This window comes from Oncorhynchus mykiss, chromosome 7, assembly GCF_013265735.2.
Source record: "Oncorhynchus mykiss isolate Arlee chromosome 7, USDA_OmykA_1.1, whole genome shotgun sequence".
In the NCBI taxonomy this organism is placed as follows: Eukaryota; Metazoa; Chordata; class Actinopteri; order Salmoniformes; family Salmonidae; genus Oncorhynchus; species Oncorhynchus mykiss.
The window spans coordinates 43,963,267-43,979,457 of record NC_048571.1 but is presented as its reverse complement, the minus strand read 5'-3'; the positions used below and the strand labels follow the sequence as shown (position 1 = coordinate 43,979,457).

Sequence of the window (16,191 nt, the reverse complement as noted above, 5' to 3'; positions counted from 1 at the left end):
TTCATTATATGTCAAACTGAATAAAATAACCTTTCATAATGTTAATTCACACAGGTTGATCTGTTTAATATAACTTTCAATCCTATGATATTTAGTTTATTATCATGATTAACTATATCTCTGTCCTCGCAAATATAATATATCTTATAGTCCAGGGAAGACAAAAAATATATATATTTTCCATAGAATATACACTGCTCAAAAAAATAAAGGGAACACTTAAACAACACAATGTAACTCCAAGTCAATCACACTTCTGTGAAATCAAACTGTCCACTTAGGAAGCAACACTGATTGACAATACATTTCACATGCTGTTGTGCAAATGGAATAGACAACAGGTGGAAATTATAGGCAATTAGCAAGACACCCCCAATAAAGGAGTGGTTCTGCAGGTGGTGACCACAGACCACTTCTCAGTTCCTATGCTTCCTGGCTGATGTTTTGGTCACTTTTGAATGCTGGCAGTGCTTTCACTCTAGTGGTAGCATGAGACGGAGTCTACAACCCACACAAGTGGCTCAGGTAGTGCAGCTCATCCAGGATGACACATCAATGTGAGCTGTGGCAGGAAGGTTTGCTGTGTCTGTCAGCGTAGTGTCCAGATTCATGGAGGCGCTACCAGGAGACAGGCCAGTACATCAGGAGACGTGGAGGAGGCCGTAGGAGGGCAACAACCCAGCAGCAGGACCTACCTACCTCCGCCTTTGTGCAAGGAGGAGTAGGAGGAGCATTGCCAGAGCCCTGCAAAATGACCTCCAGCAGGCCACAAATGTGCATGTGTCTGCTCAAACGGTCAGAAACAGACTCCATGAGGGTGGTATGAGGGCCCGACATCCACAGGTGGGGGTTGTGCTTACAGCCCAACACCGTGCAGGACGTTTGGCATTTGCCAGAGAACACCAAGATTGGCAAATTCGCCACTGGCGCCCTGTGCTCTTCACAGATGAAAGCAGGTTCACAGTGAGCACATGTGACAGACGTGACAGTCTGGAGACGCCGTGGAGAACGTTCTGCTGCCTGCAACATCCTCCAGCATGACCGGTTTGGCGGTGGGTCAGTCAATGGTGTGGGGTGGCATTTCTTTGGGGGGCCGCACATCCCTCCTTGTGCTCGCCAGAGGTAGCCTGACTGCCATTAGGTACCGAAATGAGATCCTCAGACCCCTTGTGAGACCATATGCTGCTGCTGCGGTTGGCCCTGGGTTCCTCCTAATGCAAGACAATGCTAGACCTCATGTGGCTGGAGTGTGTCAGCAGTTCCTGCAAGAGGAAGGCATTGATGCTATGGACTGGCCAGCCCGTTCCCCAGACCTGAATACAATTGAGCACATCTGGGACATCATGTCTCGCTCCATCCACCAACAGTTGCACCACAGACTGTCCAGGAGTTGGCGGATGCTTTAGTCCAGGTCTGGGAGGAGATCCCTCAGGAGACCATCCGCCACCTCATCAGGAGCATGCCCAGGCGTTGTAGGGAGGTCATACAGGCACGTGGAGGCTACACACACTACTGAGCCTCATTTTGACTTGTTTTAAGGACATTGCATCAAAGTTGGATCAGCCTGTAGTGTGGTTTTCCACTTTAATTTTGAGTGTGACTCCAAATCCAGACCTCCATGGGTTGATAAATTTGATTTCCATTGATAATTTTTGTGTGATTTTGTTGTCAGCACATTCAACTCTGTAAAGAAAATAGTATTTAATAACAATATTTCATTCATTCAGATCTAGGATGTGTTATTTTAGTGTTCCCTTTATTTTTTTGAGCAGTGTATATCCCTTTCAGCCAAATAGTCATATTCTGGTTCAGTCGACAGAGGGCAGTAGTATTACGAGTATGTTCATGATATCCACAATGTGGGGATTCAGTTTCTCTGTAGAGAACTCAGACAGTGTTCTTTACCAGGAGGAAGGTGGGAGATGAGGTATGCTTGATGCTATATGAAAGAAACTTGGTGAGTGGTGGGGGCCTTCAGGTCCGTTGGGGCAAACTTTGACACTAGACTGACCTGGGCAGAACACATTGAGAAAGTGGTGGGAAAGAGTAAGAAGGTGCTAAATGTGATGCGCTGTCTGACGGGGAGGGGAGGACGGCAGGAAGGGACAGAAGAGAGGAGGCTATTTTTACAAGATTAAGGGTGGGACACAGCCAGTTGAATAAGACCATAAATGTGATAGGAAAGCATCCTACAGGAAAGTGTGATTATTGACAGGAAACAGAGACCGTGGAGCATGTATTGCTACAGTGTGGGGAGTATCAGATTGAAAGAGAGAGGCTGACATCTAGTATGAGGAAGAAGAGGATACAGGAAATAAGTTCAGAGTAGATTGAGTGGAACTTCATTAAATATAGTTTCAAATATTTTGTTTTATTATTTTAAGAGTTTAGCTTTCCCTCTCTCTGGCCCACACTCCAGTACAGTAGGTGGCGGTAACGCACCATAACGTCTCACTAGAACATCTTTGATACCGTTGGATGCCAACCGATAAACCCCACCGAAGAAGAGGAAGAAAACAACCCGGAAGCACGTGGAAAGAAAACAAAAAAATGCGAGGCTGCTAGGAGTTGCAAACGATTATAAGTCAATTTATCGTTTGTTGAGTCACCGGAATAGAGACAGCATTTTTTGGAAGATCACATTTCTAGGCAACAGAAAAAGTTATCCCACTAGTAAGATAGCTAGCAAACTAACGTTATTCTACTGAGCTTCTCAACATGGTTCGGGCGGTAAGGTACGTTAGCTAGATTTCTTTGTATAAACAGTTATATGCTAGACATTTGACCTTTAAATTGTCATATGAGATGCCAAGATTGTAGTCTTTATGATGTCCAGGGCACTGTTTTTCAAAAGTTATCTATATGTCGCCTATCGAATACGATCAAATGCATATGAATAGAACGGGAGTTTCCGTTCAAGTACATGTTTCGTCCGTTCTATTCATTCAATATCTATGCATTTAATCATATCCGAGAGGCGAAATCCAAATAGATTACTTTCGAAAAACTGGGCCCTGGCTTGGATGTGACAACTTAAACCCCCTGCTCCACTCAGAACCAAACGCGCCCCTCCGGTGAAGAAGACGGAACAGTTTGACGAATATGACCCTAAAGCATACAAGGACATGCCTGTCCCAGATAAGGTACAGTCTATATATGTAATGGAGAAGCCTGTGTGACTAGAAGTGTGATTAACTTCACATGTTATCAACATCTGCACAATGTTGATGGGCAACTATGCTTATGGAGCTTGTCCCTTACTTGACCAAGAGTTGTTTGTCATTGTTGCTGTTGACCGATTTTTGAAAGTTTCCGTTCAACCTCCTTTTAACGTACAATCTTTTTAAGAGATCCTCGCAGTATACGAAGGACAAGGTCGACGAGTTCCACGATGACAAAATCTCGGTGAGTCTCCCATCTGTATATTTGAAGAGTTCAACTTCTTAACCCTGGTTATCTTTTTAACCCTACTCCGTCTTAATGTTGCGTATGTTTGCCACTATAGAAACTCATGGCACGTGGTGTTCAGATGGACAGTGACCAGGAAGATGGTGATGACGAGGTGAGTCAAAGGCCAACAACTGGAGGTGAGCAGTATCTAATAGAGCAGAACTTGAATGACTTACCCGTGCAAACGTCACATTGAGCCGATGAGTGTCGTGTGGTTTGCAGGAGGAAGTGATGGCTCTGGACCTCACTGACTCAGAGGATGAAGAGGAGGAGGAGGAAGAAGAGGCTGATATGGACAGTGATCTGGAGGGGAAGAAAGATGATTGTAATTATACAGCCCAATGTCAACCTACTATAGCAGTTTTTGTACCCACTCAACTATTAACCTGTTTTTTTTCTGCGTGTGTATTTTGCTGAATTAACATATTAAATGTGGTTGTTTTCTCCTAGATCTCCCCAATGATATGGCATGGGGAAACAGGAAGAAGATGTTCTATGACTCTGACTATGTGGCTGCCAGTGAGTATTTCACATTTTATTCATTAATATTATTGAGACCCGTTACCTGTAGTCTTTTATGATTCCTGAATGTTTATATCTGGTTGATGTAGTTACGTTTGTTCGACGTAGGCTGTTTCCTTGAAACAACTCGCTTTTTTGTTTGTTGCAGAGGGGAAATCTCAGCAAGACGCAGAGGCAGATGATGAAGAGGAAGAGGAAGAAGCTAAGAATATTCAGAGACGATTGGCTGCCGATCTTAGCGAGGAGGACTATGATCTTAACCTCCTTCAGGTATACATTATCAGCAACAAAGTATACAGTTGAAGTCGGATGTTTACATACACTTAGGTTGGAGTCATTAACTCGTTTTTCAACCACTCCACAAGTTTCTTGTTAAGAAACTATAGTTTTGGCAAGTCGGTTAGGACATCTACTTTGTGCATGACACAATTAATTTTTCCAACAATTGTTTACAGATTTCATTTATAATTCACTGTGTCACAATTCCAGTGGGTCAGAAGTTTACATACACTAAGTTGACTGTGCCTTTAAACAGCTTGGAAAATTCCAGAAAATGGTGTCATTGCTTTAGGAGCTTCTGATAGGCTAATTGACATCATTTGAGTCAATTGGAGGTGTATTTGTTGAAGTATTTTTCACGGCCTACAATCAAACTCAGTGCCTCTTTGCTTGACATCATGGGACAATTAAAAGAAATCAGCCAAGACCCCATAAAAAAAATGATTGACCTCCACAAGTCTGGTTGATCCTTGGGAGCAATATCCAAACGCCTGAAGGTACCACGTTCATTTGTACAAACAATAAAGTATAAACACCATGGGACCACGCAGCCGTCATACCGCTCAGGAAGGAGACGCATTCTGTCAACTAGAGATGAATGTACTTTGGTGTGAAAAGTGCAAATCATTCCCAGAACAATAGCAAAGGACTTTGTGAAGATGCTGGAGGAAACGGGTACAAAAGTATCTATATCGACATAACCTGAAAGGCCGCTCAGCAAGGGAGAAGCCACTGCTCCAAAACCGCCATTAAAAAAGCCAGACTACGGTTTACAACTGCACATGGGGACAAAGATCGTACTTTTTCGAGAAATGTCTGATGAAACAAAAAATAGAACTGTTTGGCCATAATGCCCATCGTTATGTTTGGCGGAAAAGGGGGAGGCTTGCAAGCCGAAGAACACCATCCCAACCGTGATTCACGGGGGTGGCAGCATCATGTTGTGTGAGTGCTTTGCTGCAGGAGGGACTGGTGCGCCTCACAAAATAGATGGCATCATGAGGACAGAAAATGATGTGGATATATTGAAGCAACATCTCAAGACATCAGTCAGGCAGGAAGTTAAAGCCTGGTCGCAAATGGGTCTTCCAAATGGACAATGACCCCAAGCATACTTCCAAAGTTGTGGCAAAATGGCTTAAGGACAACAAAGCCAAGGTATTGGAGTGGCCATCACAAAGCCCTGACCTCAATCCGATAGAAAATGTGTGGGCAGAACTGAAAAAGCATGTGTGAGCAAGGAGGCCTACAAACCTGACTCGGTTACACCTGCCTGTCAGGAGGAATTGGACAAAATTCACCCAACTTATTGTGGGGAGCTTGTGAAAGGCTACCCAAAATGTTTGACTCAAGTTAAACAATTTAAAGGCAATGCTACCAAATACTAATTGAGTGTATGTAAACTTCTGACCCACTGAGAATGTGATGAAAGAAATAAAAGCTGAAATAAATCATTATCTTCTATTATTCTGACATTTCACATTCTTAAAATAAAGTGGTGAGCCTAACTGACCTAACACAGGCAAATTTTACGAGGATTAAATGTCAGGAATTGTGAAAAACTGAGTTTAAATGTGTTTGGCTAAGGTGTATGTAAACTTCTGACTTCACCTGTACATGCTTGAGCCTCTAGCTCTATCGAAGTAAATAAATACATTTTCCTGTTGTCCTCATTTTGTTTCTGTATGTGTAGGAGTTTGCTGTAGAGGAGCAGGAGGTGGAGAAGGAGAGGATTGTGAAGGACCTGCAGCAGATGTCCCAGAAGGAGAAGATGAAGCTGCTGAAGAAAGAGTCACCAGAGCTACTGGAGCTCATTCAGGACTTTAAGGCAAAGGTGTGATAACCACAACATCACTACTACTGTATGTGCAACAGGATAAGAAATATAGTGTAATCCACACTTAATGTTGTTGAGCCTGTAACAAGCGTTACAGTACTAATGGTGGTGTTGTGTGGTAATGCCGTGCTGTTTGCCAATGGTGGTGTGTGCAGTTGGCAGAGCTGAAGGACGAGTTGCAGCCTCTTTTGGAGATGGTCAACGATGGACGGATCCCACCAGGAAAGGGTGCCAACTACCTAAGGACCAAACAGCAGCTTTATCTAAAGTAAGTGTGAATGTTATTTGTGACATAAATTGCATAAAGAATGCCAATGAGAATGGCCTCGCTTATTGTTATTTCTGTCCTTAGTTACTGTACAAACATCAGTTTCTACCTGGTCCTGAAAGCAAAGCGTATTCCCGCACACAACCACCCTGTGATTGAAAGACTGTTGACTTACAGAAATGTGAGTAGATGCATTTGTGATTTGATCCAATTGTAGGTATACTGTATGTAGTGAACTTAACACAGTGCTTGTCATGTAGTTGGTATGATTCTGATTGTGTCCTACAATAATTGCGTTCTCTGACTGTCCCTGCAGCTGATTAATGAGATGGGTGAGGTAGACGCTCGGCTTGCCCCACAGCTGCGCCAGCTGCTCTCTGCAGACCAGAAGGAGAAGTCCGCTAGAACGTCGGAGGGCAGCGAGCAGATCACCAACAAGAAGGTCAAGGTGAGAAATGAGTTGGATGTTGGTCCATTGGGTGATGTGGATGTTGCGTATACTTCAAGGTGGACTCAGCGATATGACGTAGATGCACAAAGTAAACAAATTGGGTCAATTTCTGCAACAAGTTTGAGCGTCGAAGCACGAGGCTAAACTTCTCCGCTGTGTTGCTACCACACTGTAACAGCGTGAAGCAAACCCGTGCGCATATACTGTGTGAGAGGGAAGTCTTGCATCTCGTTCAACGCAATATCTGCGGCGCTGCTCGTGGCAATGTCATTTTGCCGGGTCTACCTTTAAACTGGACTGCTCCCTATGTTGTCAGGTATCCGAAGAGGCTGGGGCGGAATCATCTGAAGACTCATACTCTGACTTGGATGAGGAGGCTGCTCTGCGTTTCTACAGAGGCGTGGAGGAGAGGCTGAAACTGAAGAGGAAGGGCAAGGACCCGCAGGCTGAGGAAGGGTGAGCATTACCCGAGTATATTATAGAGCATCACAGTGGTGTCATAACACCCATAAAACCTAGTGGTCAAGCAGGGAAATGGTTCCAATCATTTTCCCACCATTCATTTTCCCCGTAGGGGATTTTAGAAACACTTCAAATAAAGGGCTGTGTTTCTTGTGGGCTTACCCTGGCGTAACGTTTTGATAACGGTGTAAATCTCTCTCTTTCAGACAAGGTGACTTTTATCAATATATTCGGCTCTATTTAAACTCAGATTCGAAAATGCTAATTAGCATCACATTAGACATCTTATCAAATTGTATTTGTCACGTGCGCCGAATACCACAACCTTACTGTGAAATGCTTACTTACAAGCCCTTAACTCTGTTTATTGAACTGCATAGTTGGTTAAGAAATGTTTTACTAAATAAACTAAAGTGAAAAAAATCATCAAAAAGTAACACAAGAAAATGACATGGCAATAAAGAGGCTATATACAGGGGGTGGTGGTACCGAGGCAATGTGCTGGGGTACAGGTTAGTAATTTGTAAAGTGACTATGGATAGATAATAAACCGCGAGTAGCAGCAGTGTAAAACAAAAGGGGGTGGTCAACGTAAATAGTCCGGGTGGCCATTTTATTAATTGTTCAGCAGTCTTATGGCTTGGGGGTAGAAGCTGTTAAGGAGTCTTTTGGACCTAGACTTGGCGCTTCGGTAACGATTGCCATGCAGTAGCAGAGAGAACAGTCTATGATTAGGGTGGCTGGTGTATTGGGCCGTACGCCCTAACCTCTGTAGCGCCTTACAGTCAGATGCCGAGCAGTTTCCATACCAGGCGGTGATGCAACCGGTCAGGAGATTCTCTGGTGCAGCTGTAGAACCTTTTGAGGATCTGGGGACCCATACTAAGTATTTTCAGTCTCCTGAGGGGGGAAAGGTGTTGTCGTGCCCTCTTCACAACTGTCTTGGTGTGTTTGGACCATGATAGTTTGTGGATGCAGAGACCAAGGAACTCAACTCTCGACCCGCTCCACTACAGCCCCATCGATGTTAATGGGGGCCTGTTTGGCCCTCCTTTTCCTGTAGTCCATGGTCAGCTCTTTTGTCTTGCTCACCTTGAGGGAGAGGTTGTTGTCCTGGCACCACACTGTCAGGTCTCTGACCGCCTCCATATAGGCTGTCTCAGCGTTGTCGGTGATCAGTTCTACCACCATTGTGTCGTCAGCAAATTTAATGATGGTGTTGGGAGTTGTGCTTGGCCACACAGTCGTGGGTGAACAGGGAGTACAGGAGGGACTAAGCATGCACCCCAGAGGAGTCCCCGTGTTGAGGATTAGCGTGGCAGATGTGTTGTTGCCTACCCTTACGACATGGGGCGGGGGGGGGGGGGGCCGTCAGGAAGTCCAGGATCCAATTGCAGAGGGAGGTGTTTAGTCCCAGGGCCCTTAGCTTGGTGTAAGTAAGAATTTGTACACACTAGGAGCGCCCCTTCTGGGTGAGCATTTTCTTGTTTTCCTATGGACTTATACAGGTCGTTGAGTGTGGACATCATGCAATACTGCAAACCTCTGCAAGCTCCTGCTGACAGGTATCGTGTCAATTTAAAACTTGCCAAAGACCGTTCACAGAATTGTCAATTTAAAGAAATGTTGCCAATTTATTAATTACAACATTTTAGCTTACAAATAGTTAACCCAGAGATTCTTAGGGTTGCCTCGATTCGTCAGTCTCATCCAGATCATCATGGCATTTGTAGTTCTTTATGATAGCCACATTAGGAGATAATTGGCATTTCATGGGTTGGGGGTAAATACAAGCGAATATATTGATGTTATCAAAATGTCACGCCAGGGTAAGCCTTCACGAAATACAGCCCTTATTTTAAGTGCCCTTACAAAAAAGGATTGCAGTCAGAGTGCAGTATGCTGCAAATACTGCGTCCAAAATAAGTATTTTTTTACTGCAGTAGTTTTGTAGTGTAACTGCAGTTAGTGTGGTATAACTGCAATCCTCTGCAATTACTTTGTCCAAAATACCAGTCGTCTGCAGTTACAAAACGGCACTCTTTTGTAAGGCTGTTTCTAAAATCCCCTACAGGAAAAATGAATGGTGGAAAAACGATTCTAACCATTGCCCTGTTTGACCGGATATTGGGTTTGATGGGTATTAGGACACACTGTGGTTCTCTATACAAGTTCAAAGAGTAGGAATGAGATGGGCAGGGTTTGATGGTAGCTCTGTTTCCTCGTAGCAGATTGGAGGCGGCAGAAGATGACTATGTGGATCCAGATGCCAAGAGACGCATTACCTACCAGGTACAGTGTAACACCCTCTGAGAATTAGAAATGAGTTACACACATTCAAGTATACAGCAGCCATGATTTATTGTACATCTTAGCCTTTATGTACAATATGAACTGGTTCATGTCTCTTGTTCACCTTTTCATTGTACAAAGCACAGTATGAGGCATTTATTCTCCCAATACATCAACACATGGCCTTCAGATCGATCTTGTACTTTGTATGGAAGAGTATTATATTCCCTTCCTAGTTTAAACCATTAGTCTAATTAGCACATGCTGATCTATCCTTTCTGAAGATGGCCAAGAACAAAGGGCTTACACCAAAGAGGAAGAAGATTGACCGCAATCCCAGGGTCAAACACAGAGAGAAGTTCAGACGAGCCAAGATCCGCAGAAAGGGACAGGTTTGTAGACTACATTTAAACTTGGAAGTTGCAGTGTACACACATCCTATGAATGATTGACTATAAGTGCTTTGCAGGAATTACTGACACCTTCAGGCAGATCTTTCTGAACCACTGCTGTGTACTGATATTATATACAGTATTTGAAAGCAAAATTGACAACTTGTATCGTTTAACTTGTCAATTATGGACCAAATTACAAAAAGACTGTTGGAATTCCTAGTTCTTCAAACAAGTCTACATGAAAGTATTTAATGTATTCCAGGTTCGTGAAGTCCGTCGTGAGGAGACAAGATACAGTGGAGAGCTGTCTGGTATTCGTGCTGGAGTTAAAAAGAGTGTCAAACTCAAGTAACCAACCCAACTGTTTCCTTTAAGGAAGACTGTCAACAGTTCCCTGTGGACTGGAGGGGATTTGTGTGATTTCTCCAGCACAATGTAATACCAACATACAGTTGGGGTTTAATGTCCCAAGTCTGTCACTTTACCGATGTAATACTGTCTGACATTGTCAGAGTAATCTACTTTGTTGTAATGAAACTGCAATAAAGTTTTTCTTAATCAAGTCAAACTTCGTTTGGCATTACCGTTCCACAACCCACATGTTGTAATCTGCTTCCTGACAAGATGGTATGAAACAAAGTTAAGATGCTCAAGGATCGGTTTGCTGTCGTTATGTAATGTTTTTTTTTTTTTAGGCAGACCGTGAGTACTGAAACCTGCTTACCCATACACATAAATGTCTGATCTAGGTGGGTGAAAGCCAAGCCAGATAAAATAATGATCCAAACTGGACAAGCATGAATTACAGACAGATTTAAAACCGAGTTTAGTACACGAGATTGTCCCAAGCCCGGGGACTTGCACTGTACATTAGTGTTCTACAAGTAGCCAGGTCTCCTAGTAAGCAGCATGGTTTAGGGCAGAACCCAATTAGTCAACTGGTCGATTGTTTGGTCATTGGGCTGTTAGTTGACCGAGGTTGTTGTTTAGTCGACTGAGCAGTAACGTGTGTGTGTGTGTATATATACACTAATGTTCAAAGGTTTGGGGTCACTTAGCAATGTCCTTGTTTTGAAAGAAACGCCCCTTTTCTGCCCATTAAAATAACATCAAATTGATCAGAAATACAGTGTAGACATTGTTAATGTTGTAAATGACTATTGTAGCTGGGAACTGCATTAAAAAAAAACATTTTATGGAATATCTACATCAACAGTGAAGAGGCGACTCCAGGATGCTGGCCTTCTAGGCAGAGTTCCTCTTTTCCAGTGTCTGTTATTTTTCCCATCTTAACCTTACATTTTTTATTGCCCAGTCTGAGATATGGCTTTTTCTTTGCCACCCTGCCTTGACGGCCAGCATCCCGGAGTCACCTCTTCACTGTTGATGTAGATATTCCATAATGTTTCCGGCTACACTGATAACGTTGAGGCTGGTGTTTTGCGGGTAATATTTAATGAAGTTGCCAGTTGAGGACTTGTGAGGTGTCTGTTTCTCAAACTAGACACTAATGTACTTGTCCTCTTGCTCAGTTGTGCACCAGGGCCTCCCACTCTTTCTATTCTGGTTAGGGCCAGATTGCGCTTTTCTGTGAAGGGAGTAGTACACAGCGCTGTATGAGATCTTCAGTTTCTCGCATGGAATAACCATTTCTCAGAACAAAAATAGACTGACGAGTTTCAGAAGAAAGTTCTTTGTTTCTGGCCATTTTGAGCCTGTAATTTAACCCACAAATGCTGACGCTCCAGATACTCAACTAGTCTAAAGGCCAGTTTTATTGCTTTTTTAAAAATTGTTTTATTGCTTTCATCAGGAAGTTTTAAGATGTGCTAACATAATTGCAAAGGATTTTCTAATGATCAATTAGCCTTTTAAAATTATAAACTTGGATTATCTAACACAACGTGCCATTGGAACACAGGTGGTTGCTGATAATGGGTCTCTACACCTATTTAGCTATTCCATTTAAAAAAATCTGATCTTTCCAGCTATGTCATTTGCAATGTATTTCTGATCAATATGTTATTTTAATGGACAAAAAAGGTGCTTTTCTTTAAAAAACAAGGACGTTTCTAAGTGACAACTTTTGAATGGTAGTGTAGGTTCTGGTACTGTTTATATTGAGGTGCAGGAGCGCCACAATTATTTTAAGCTAATATATAAGCAGTAGAAAAACTGAGGTGCCTGTACTCTGCTCCGGTTAGCTCCTGCCCAAGTCAAGCACGGCTTCTTATGCTAGTGCAAATAGCCTACAGCTGTGTCTGTAGGCCCACAATGTTTTATACAATTTTGCAACTTTGCTAGTGCAAGCTTTGGGCTAGACCCAACTTAATAGTAGATACAATGTTTCAAAATAGTTGCAGACATGTGTAGCCAGTGATTTATAGAATATTTTTTTATCAGGTTATTTTCTACCTGCAGGCTGCAATGTTTTTATGTAGGCTATTTCGTTTCCTTCTGGTTATCTAGATCTCTGGTGCCCTCGAGGCATGTCTTATATCAAACTAAGTTTAAAGCGTCAGAAGATCAATGCCTACCTATAGTTGAATTTATTAAAACATAAGGTATGTCTATATATGGAAAAATACACATTTACAAATTTCAAATAATGAACTGGTCAAAATAACAGAACTTTCGGTCAACAAAATGTTTATTTAGTTGGGGAAAGCCCTAGCATGGTTAACTGGGGTCTCAGCCTTGTTGGGTTATGAATTGACTGTGAGCTGCAGTCAGATTACTGACAATCCTGTCCTCAATCTCTACATCTCTGCTTGCTTCCTCATCTGTGAGTACCAGCTCGGCCTGAGTGTCAGGGGTCACCACCACTACATAACCTCGTCTGGTGTCCAGTACATTGGCTACCACAGCCTGGTGCCGATAGGTGGCCAGAGCCCGCCGAGCTCTGTCCAGCAGGATGGATGGGTCTGTTTCCAGCTTGAAGGAAATCACAAATGCTTGAGGGGCCCAGTCCTTCACCAGCGGCGACAACATCTTGGGGACCATCTTCATACTGATCTACAGGACAGGAAAGAATCTTGACTTAACAGTGGATCTCTAATAAAGAGCATGTGCCGTTGTATTTGATGGCTTTCTTTACTCACCTGAAGTGGTCCATTGGAAGACTGGATCTTGTGCTCTGGCATGTCAGACGCTGGGATGTAGAAATCCGACACCGCTGCAGCCAAATAAAACATGGCGTTGGACCCTGAGTGGAATGAACATAGAGCGCATGTTAGTTATCCCTGCACATGCAGGTACTGTGCATCTTAACAAGCCCTGCTACCACTAGTTGAGTGTCAGGTCCTACCTATGGGGCTGAGTGCCTGTGCTGCTGCTTTGAGGAGGTGCAGGTACTCGGACAAGGTGCTGAACTCCACAGGCAGAAGAAGCCCTGCCTTTTTCACCGCCTGGTAACGCATCAGGATTTTGGCAATGTTGGGAAGTGCCTGCTGGTTGACCACGACTTGGTCAGAGACCGAACCCCCCTTTCCACTCTCCAGCTGTAGGCTGTCCAGCAGATTAATCCCAGAGTAGAGGCGTGTGAAAGGATATAAGGAACGGTGTCTGTGCAGGAAGATCACAGCATATCCTGACTCAAGGAAGTACTCTGCCGAGGATGCTCCGCGCCGGCCACTGCTGAAGTTATCCAGGAAGCGGACGGTGCGGGACTCCAGGGGGACTTTGGTGCCTCCTGAGGTGATAAGCACTACCCTGTGCCCTGCAGCCCTGTGCTGCACAGCAAAAGCTGCCATCTGCCCTTTGACCTCCTCTACATGGGAGGGAACAGCAAACTCTTCAGACAGCTTCCCTTCTGCAGTGAGGGTCCTGGGGTCTGCCATGCCTGGTTGGCTGAGGAGAGGGGGGAATATCAGCTTACAAGACAAATATTACATTGAAAAGGAATGTGAAACCTAACATGCATTGCAGAGTATGTAATTAAGCAATAGGGGGGGGGTGTATATGGCCAATATACCACGGCTAAGGGATGTTCTTATGCACAACATGGAGTGACTGGATACAGCCCTTAGCCATGGTATATTGGCCGTATACCACAAAACTCCAAGGTGCCTTATTGCTATTATAAACTAGTTAACAATGTAATTATAGCTGTAAAAATAAATGTTGTCATACCTGTGGTATACAGTCTGATATACCACGGCTGTCAGCCAATCAGCATTCAGGGCTCTAACCCCCCAGTATATAATTTGGTTTAAAGCTGCAATATGTAACTTTTTGGGTGACCAAACCAGATTCACATACAAAATGTGAGTTTTAGATCTATATTTCTCATCGAAAGCAAGTCTAAGAAGCGGTAGAACTGTTTTGTGTTATTTCTATGCTTCACATTCTAATTTTTCGTTTTTGCGTCTTTTGGTTTTGTATACCAGCTTTACACTGCTGAAAATGCAATATTTTTGGTTATGGACAAGATATTTCACAGCGGTTTAGATAGAACAATGATTCTCAACACTATACCTGTTTTTTTTTTGTCACAAACTGAAATTAGGGGAACTATTCGAATTTTAACAACCAAGAAATGGCCGTGCACCGTTAAAGTCGTGGAGAGGAGCCAAGCCATCAATCTCTAAGATAATGTACGCTTTTGGTAGGAATAAGGATACTTGTGACCTTGACACACTTTTGAGGGGACGAACAGTAGTCACTGGTTGATTATTTGAAAGAGTATCTGGTTTGCCTCTATGATACGTAAGTATGTTAGACTCACCTTTGTCTACTAGCTACAACTTTACTGCACTTTACAGCAGTTAACGTTATACCTTAGAAAATGCGGTTCACACTAGCTGCTATTACAAGGAAGTTCATTGGCATGGAACACGCACCTAAGATCATTCGGCTAATGTTGCAGTTATCAGTGAATTAGCTTAATATTCATATGAATCTTATTCATTAATAGAAACATTCCTTACTTTTAAAAGGCACCGAGGGAAAAACGTAGCTGATGATTGAGAGGTACCGGGCGACTTCCGGATGCTGTCTGGCGTGATGTCTTCTTCGATTAGCTACATTCATTGGAATGTAAAGAACTCGGAATTATGTCGCCGCCTAACATCGTGGAGGTTGAATTGCCAAGTGACTGCATTACAAATGATTCCAACAACAAAGGGAATGTAGGGGCTAGCCTATACATTGTGTTTCAGTTATTTATCACACTTAAACATTTTTTTCAGAAATAATAATAACCCACGTAGTGATTCAGTGGCCCTTTTCCTAGATACTTTTAGTTACAGGCAAACAACCTCCTGTCCCATGAAGGTCCAGACCTGGCAGGGGCTGTAGTAAGCTTCCTTAGAAAGGCTATACAAATAAGGCAAACTTCAAACAAAAGTCTGAGACTGCAGGATTACCACTCCGCTGCCAGCAATGAAGTGATTCAGGGGGAACACCTGAGCTAAAAATCAGCGACAGGACAAGTGCACTACCTACAAGTTCACATCTCTTGGCAGATGCTGTAGTCCTGAAAGCAACATATAGGAGAAGATAGTAGAAACTGAGGTTTTGTTTGAAACTGCTAGTGAGTCGGGTGAAGATAATAGTACAGAGATGAATGGGTTGTGATTGAATAAGTGGGATGGATATTGTTTGTCGAAGTGTTAATTTCTGTATTTTGTTTGGCGTTGTTTTGCCGTCTTTCACGCAATGGATTTGTATTTTCTCATTCAATACCCCGCCCCGCTGGTGGCGGTAATGCACCATTAATATTGGATCCCAAGCGCCGTTAAACCCCATCGAAGAAGAAAAAGAGGCTAAAATCCGCTTTCAGTGAGCTCCAAAAGGGACAGTGACAAATGTTTTGTTGTTTTGTCTGTGCTCCAGCACTTTGGATTTGAAATTATACAATAACTAAGAGGTTAAAATGCAGACTTTAAGCTTTAATTTGAGGCTCTTTTCATCCATATCGGGGGAACTGTTCAGAAAATACAGCAATTACAGCTTGTGACGCTACAAACTTGTTGGATGCAATTGCTATTTGTTTTGGATGTGTTTCAGATGATTTTGTGCCCAATAGAAATGAATGGTAAAAAAATGTATTATCATTTTTGAGTCACTTTTATTGTAAATAAGAATAGGATATGTTTCTAAACACTTCTATATTAATATGGACGCTACTGTGATTACGGATAGTCCTGAATGAATCGTGAATAATGATGAGTGAGAAAGCTACAGACGCACAGTTATCATACCCCCAAGACATGCTGACCTCTTACCATTACAA

At 43.0% G+C, this 16,191-nt stretch overlaps 2 protein-coding genes across 5 annotated transcripts; one reads left to right on the top strand and one right to left on the bottom strand.

Annotated features, from left to right (window-relative positions):
- The first annotated feature begins 2,488 nt into the window (after positions 1-2,488).
- utp3 (UTP3 small subunit processome component) lies at positions 2,489-10,550 on the top strand. 2 transcript variants are annotated; one of them, XM_021609360.2, is made up of 15 exons: positions 2,489-2,735; positions 3,056-3,143; positions 3,349-3,405; positions 3,506-3,562; positions 3,673-3,775; positions 3,901-3,969; positions 4,121-4,242; positions 5,945-6,085; positions 6,244-6,356; positions 6,441-6,537; positions 6,673-6,804; positions 7,124-7,263; positions 9,498-9,561; positions 9,846-9,953; positions 10,219-10,550. In XM_021609360.2, exons 1-15 carry the CDS (start codon positions 2,719-2,721, stop codon positions 10,306-10,308), a joined length of 1,398 nt encoding a protein of 465 aa, XP_021465035.2. In that variant the 5' UTR covers positions 2,489-2,718; the 3' UTR covers positions 10,309-10,550. The 2 variants fall into 2 exon arrangements, with proteins under 2 accessions (XP_021465035.2, XP_021465036.2); XM_021609361.2 differs by having other exon boundaries at positions 2,490-2,735; positions 9,501-9,561.
- Positions 10,551-12,588: 2,038 nt separating this feature from the next.
- Positions 12,589-14,981, bottom strand: ppcs (phosphopantothenoylcysteine synthetase). Of its 3 annotated transcripts, none has more exons than XM_021609357.2 (4): positions 14,885-14,981; positions 13,264-13,805; positions 13,058-13,161; positions 12,589-12,971 (listed from the first exon to the last, which is right to left on the bottom strand). In XM_021609357.2, the coding sequence occupies exons 2-4, from the start codon at positions 13,793-13,795 to the stop codon at positions 12,648-12,650; spliced, it is 960 nt and encodes a 319-aa protein (XP_021465032.1). In that variant the 5' UTR covers positions 13,796-13,805; positions 14,885-14,981; the 3' UTR covers positions 12,589-12,647. The 3 variants fall into 3 exon arrangements, with proteins under 3 accessions (XP_021465032.1, XP_021465031.1, XP_036839194.1); XM_021609356.2 differs by having other exon boundaries at positions 13,264-13,797; positions 14,885-14,948; XM_036983299.1 differs by lacking the exon at positions 14,885-14,981 and adding an exon at positions 14,683-14,814.
- Between the last annotated feature and the right edge of the window lie 1,210 nt (positions 14,982-16,191).

Coding starts and splice junctions, on each gene's coding strand:
- utp3 (XM_021609360.2), top strand. Junction 6,357..6,440: donor AAACAGCAGCTTTATCTAAA/GTAAGTGTGAAT, acceptor TTCTGTCCTTAG/TTACTGTACAAACATCAGTT. Junction 9,562..9,845: donor AGAGACGCATTACCTACCAG/GTACAGTGTAAC, acceptor TCCTTTCTGAAG/ATGGCCAAGAACAAAGGGCT.
- ppcs (XM_021609357.2), bottom strand. CDS start 13,795: ATGGCAGACCCCAGGACCCTCACTGCAGAAGGGAAGCTGTCTGAAGAG. Junction 13,162..13,263: donor ACAGGCACTCAGCCCCATAG/GTAGGACCTGAC, acceptor CATTCCACTCAG/GGTCCAACGCCATGTTTTAT. Junction 12,972..13,057: donor CTTCCAATGGACCACTTCAG/GTGAGTAAAGAA, acceptor CCTGTCCTGTAG/ATCAGTATGAAGATGGTCCC.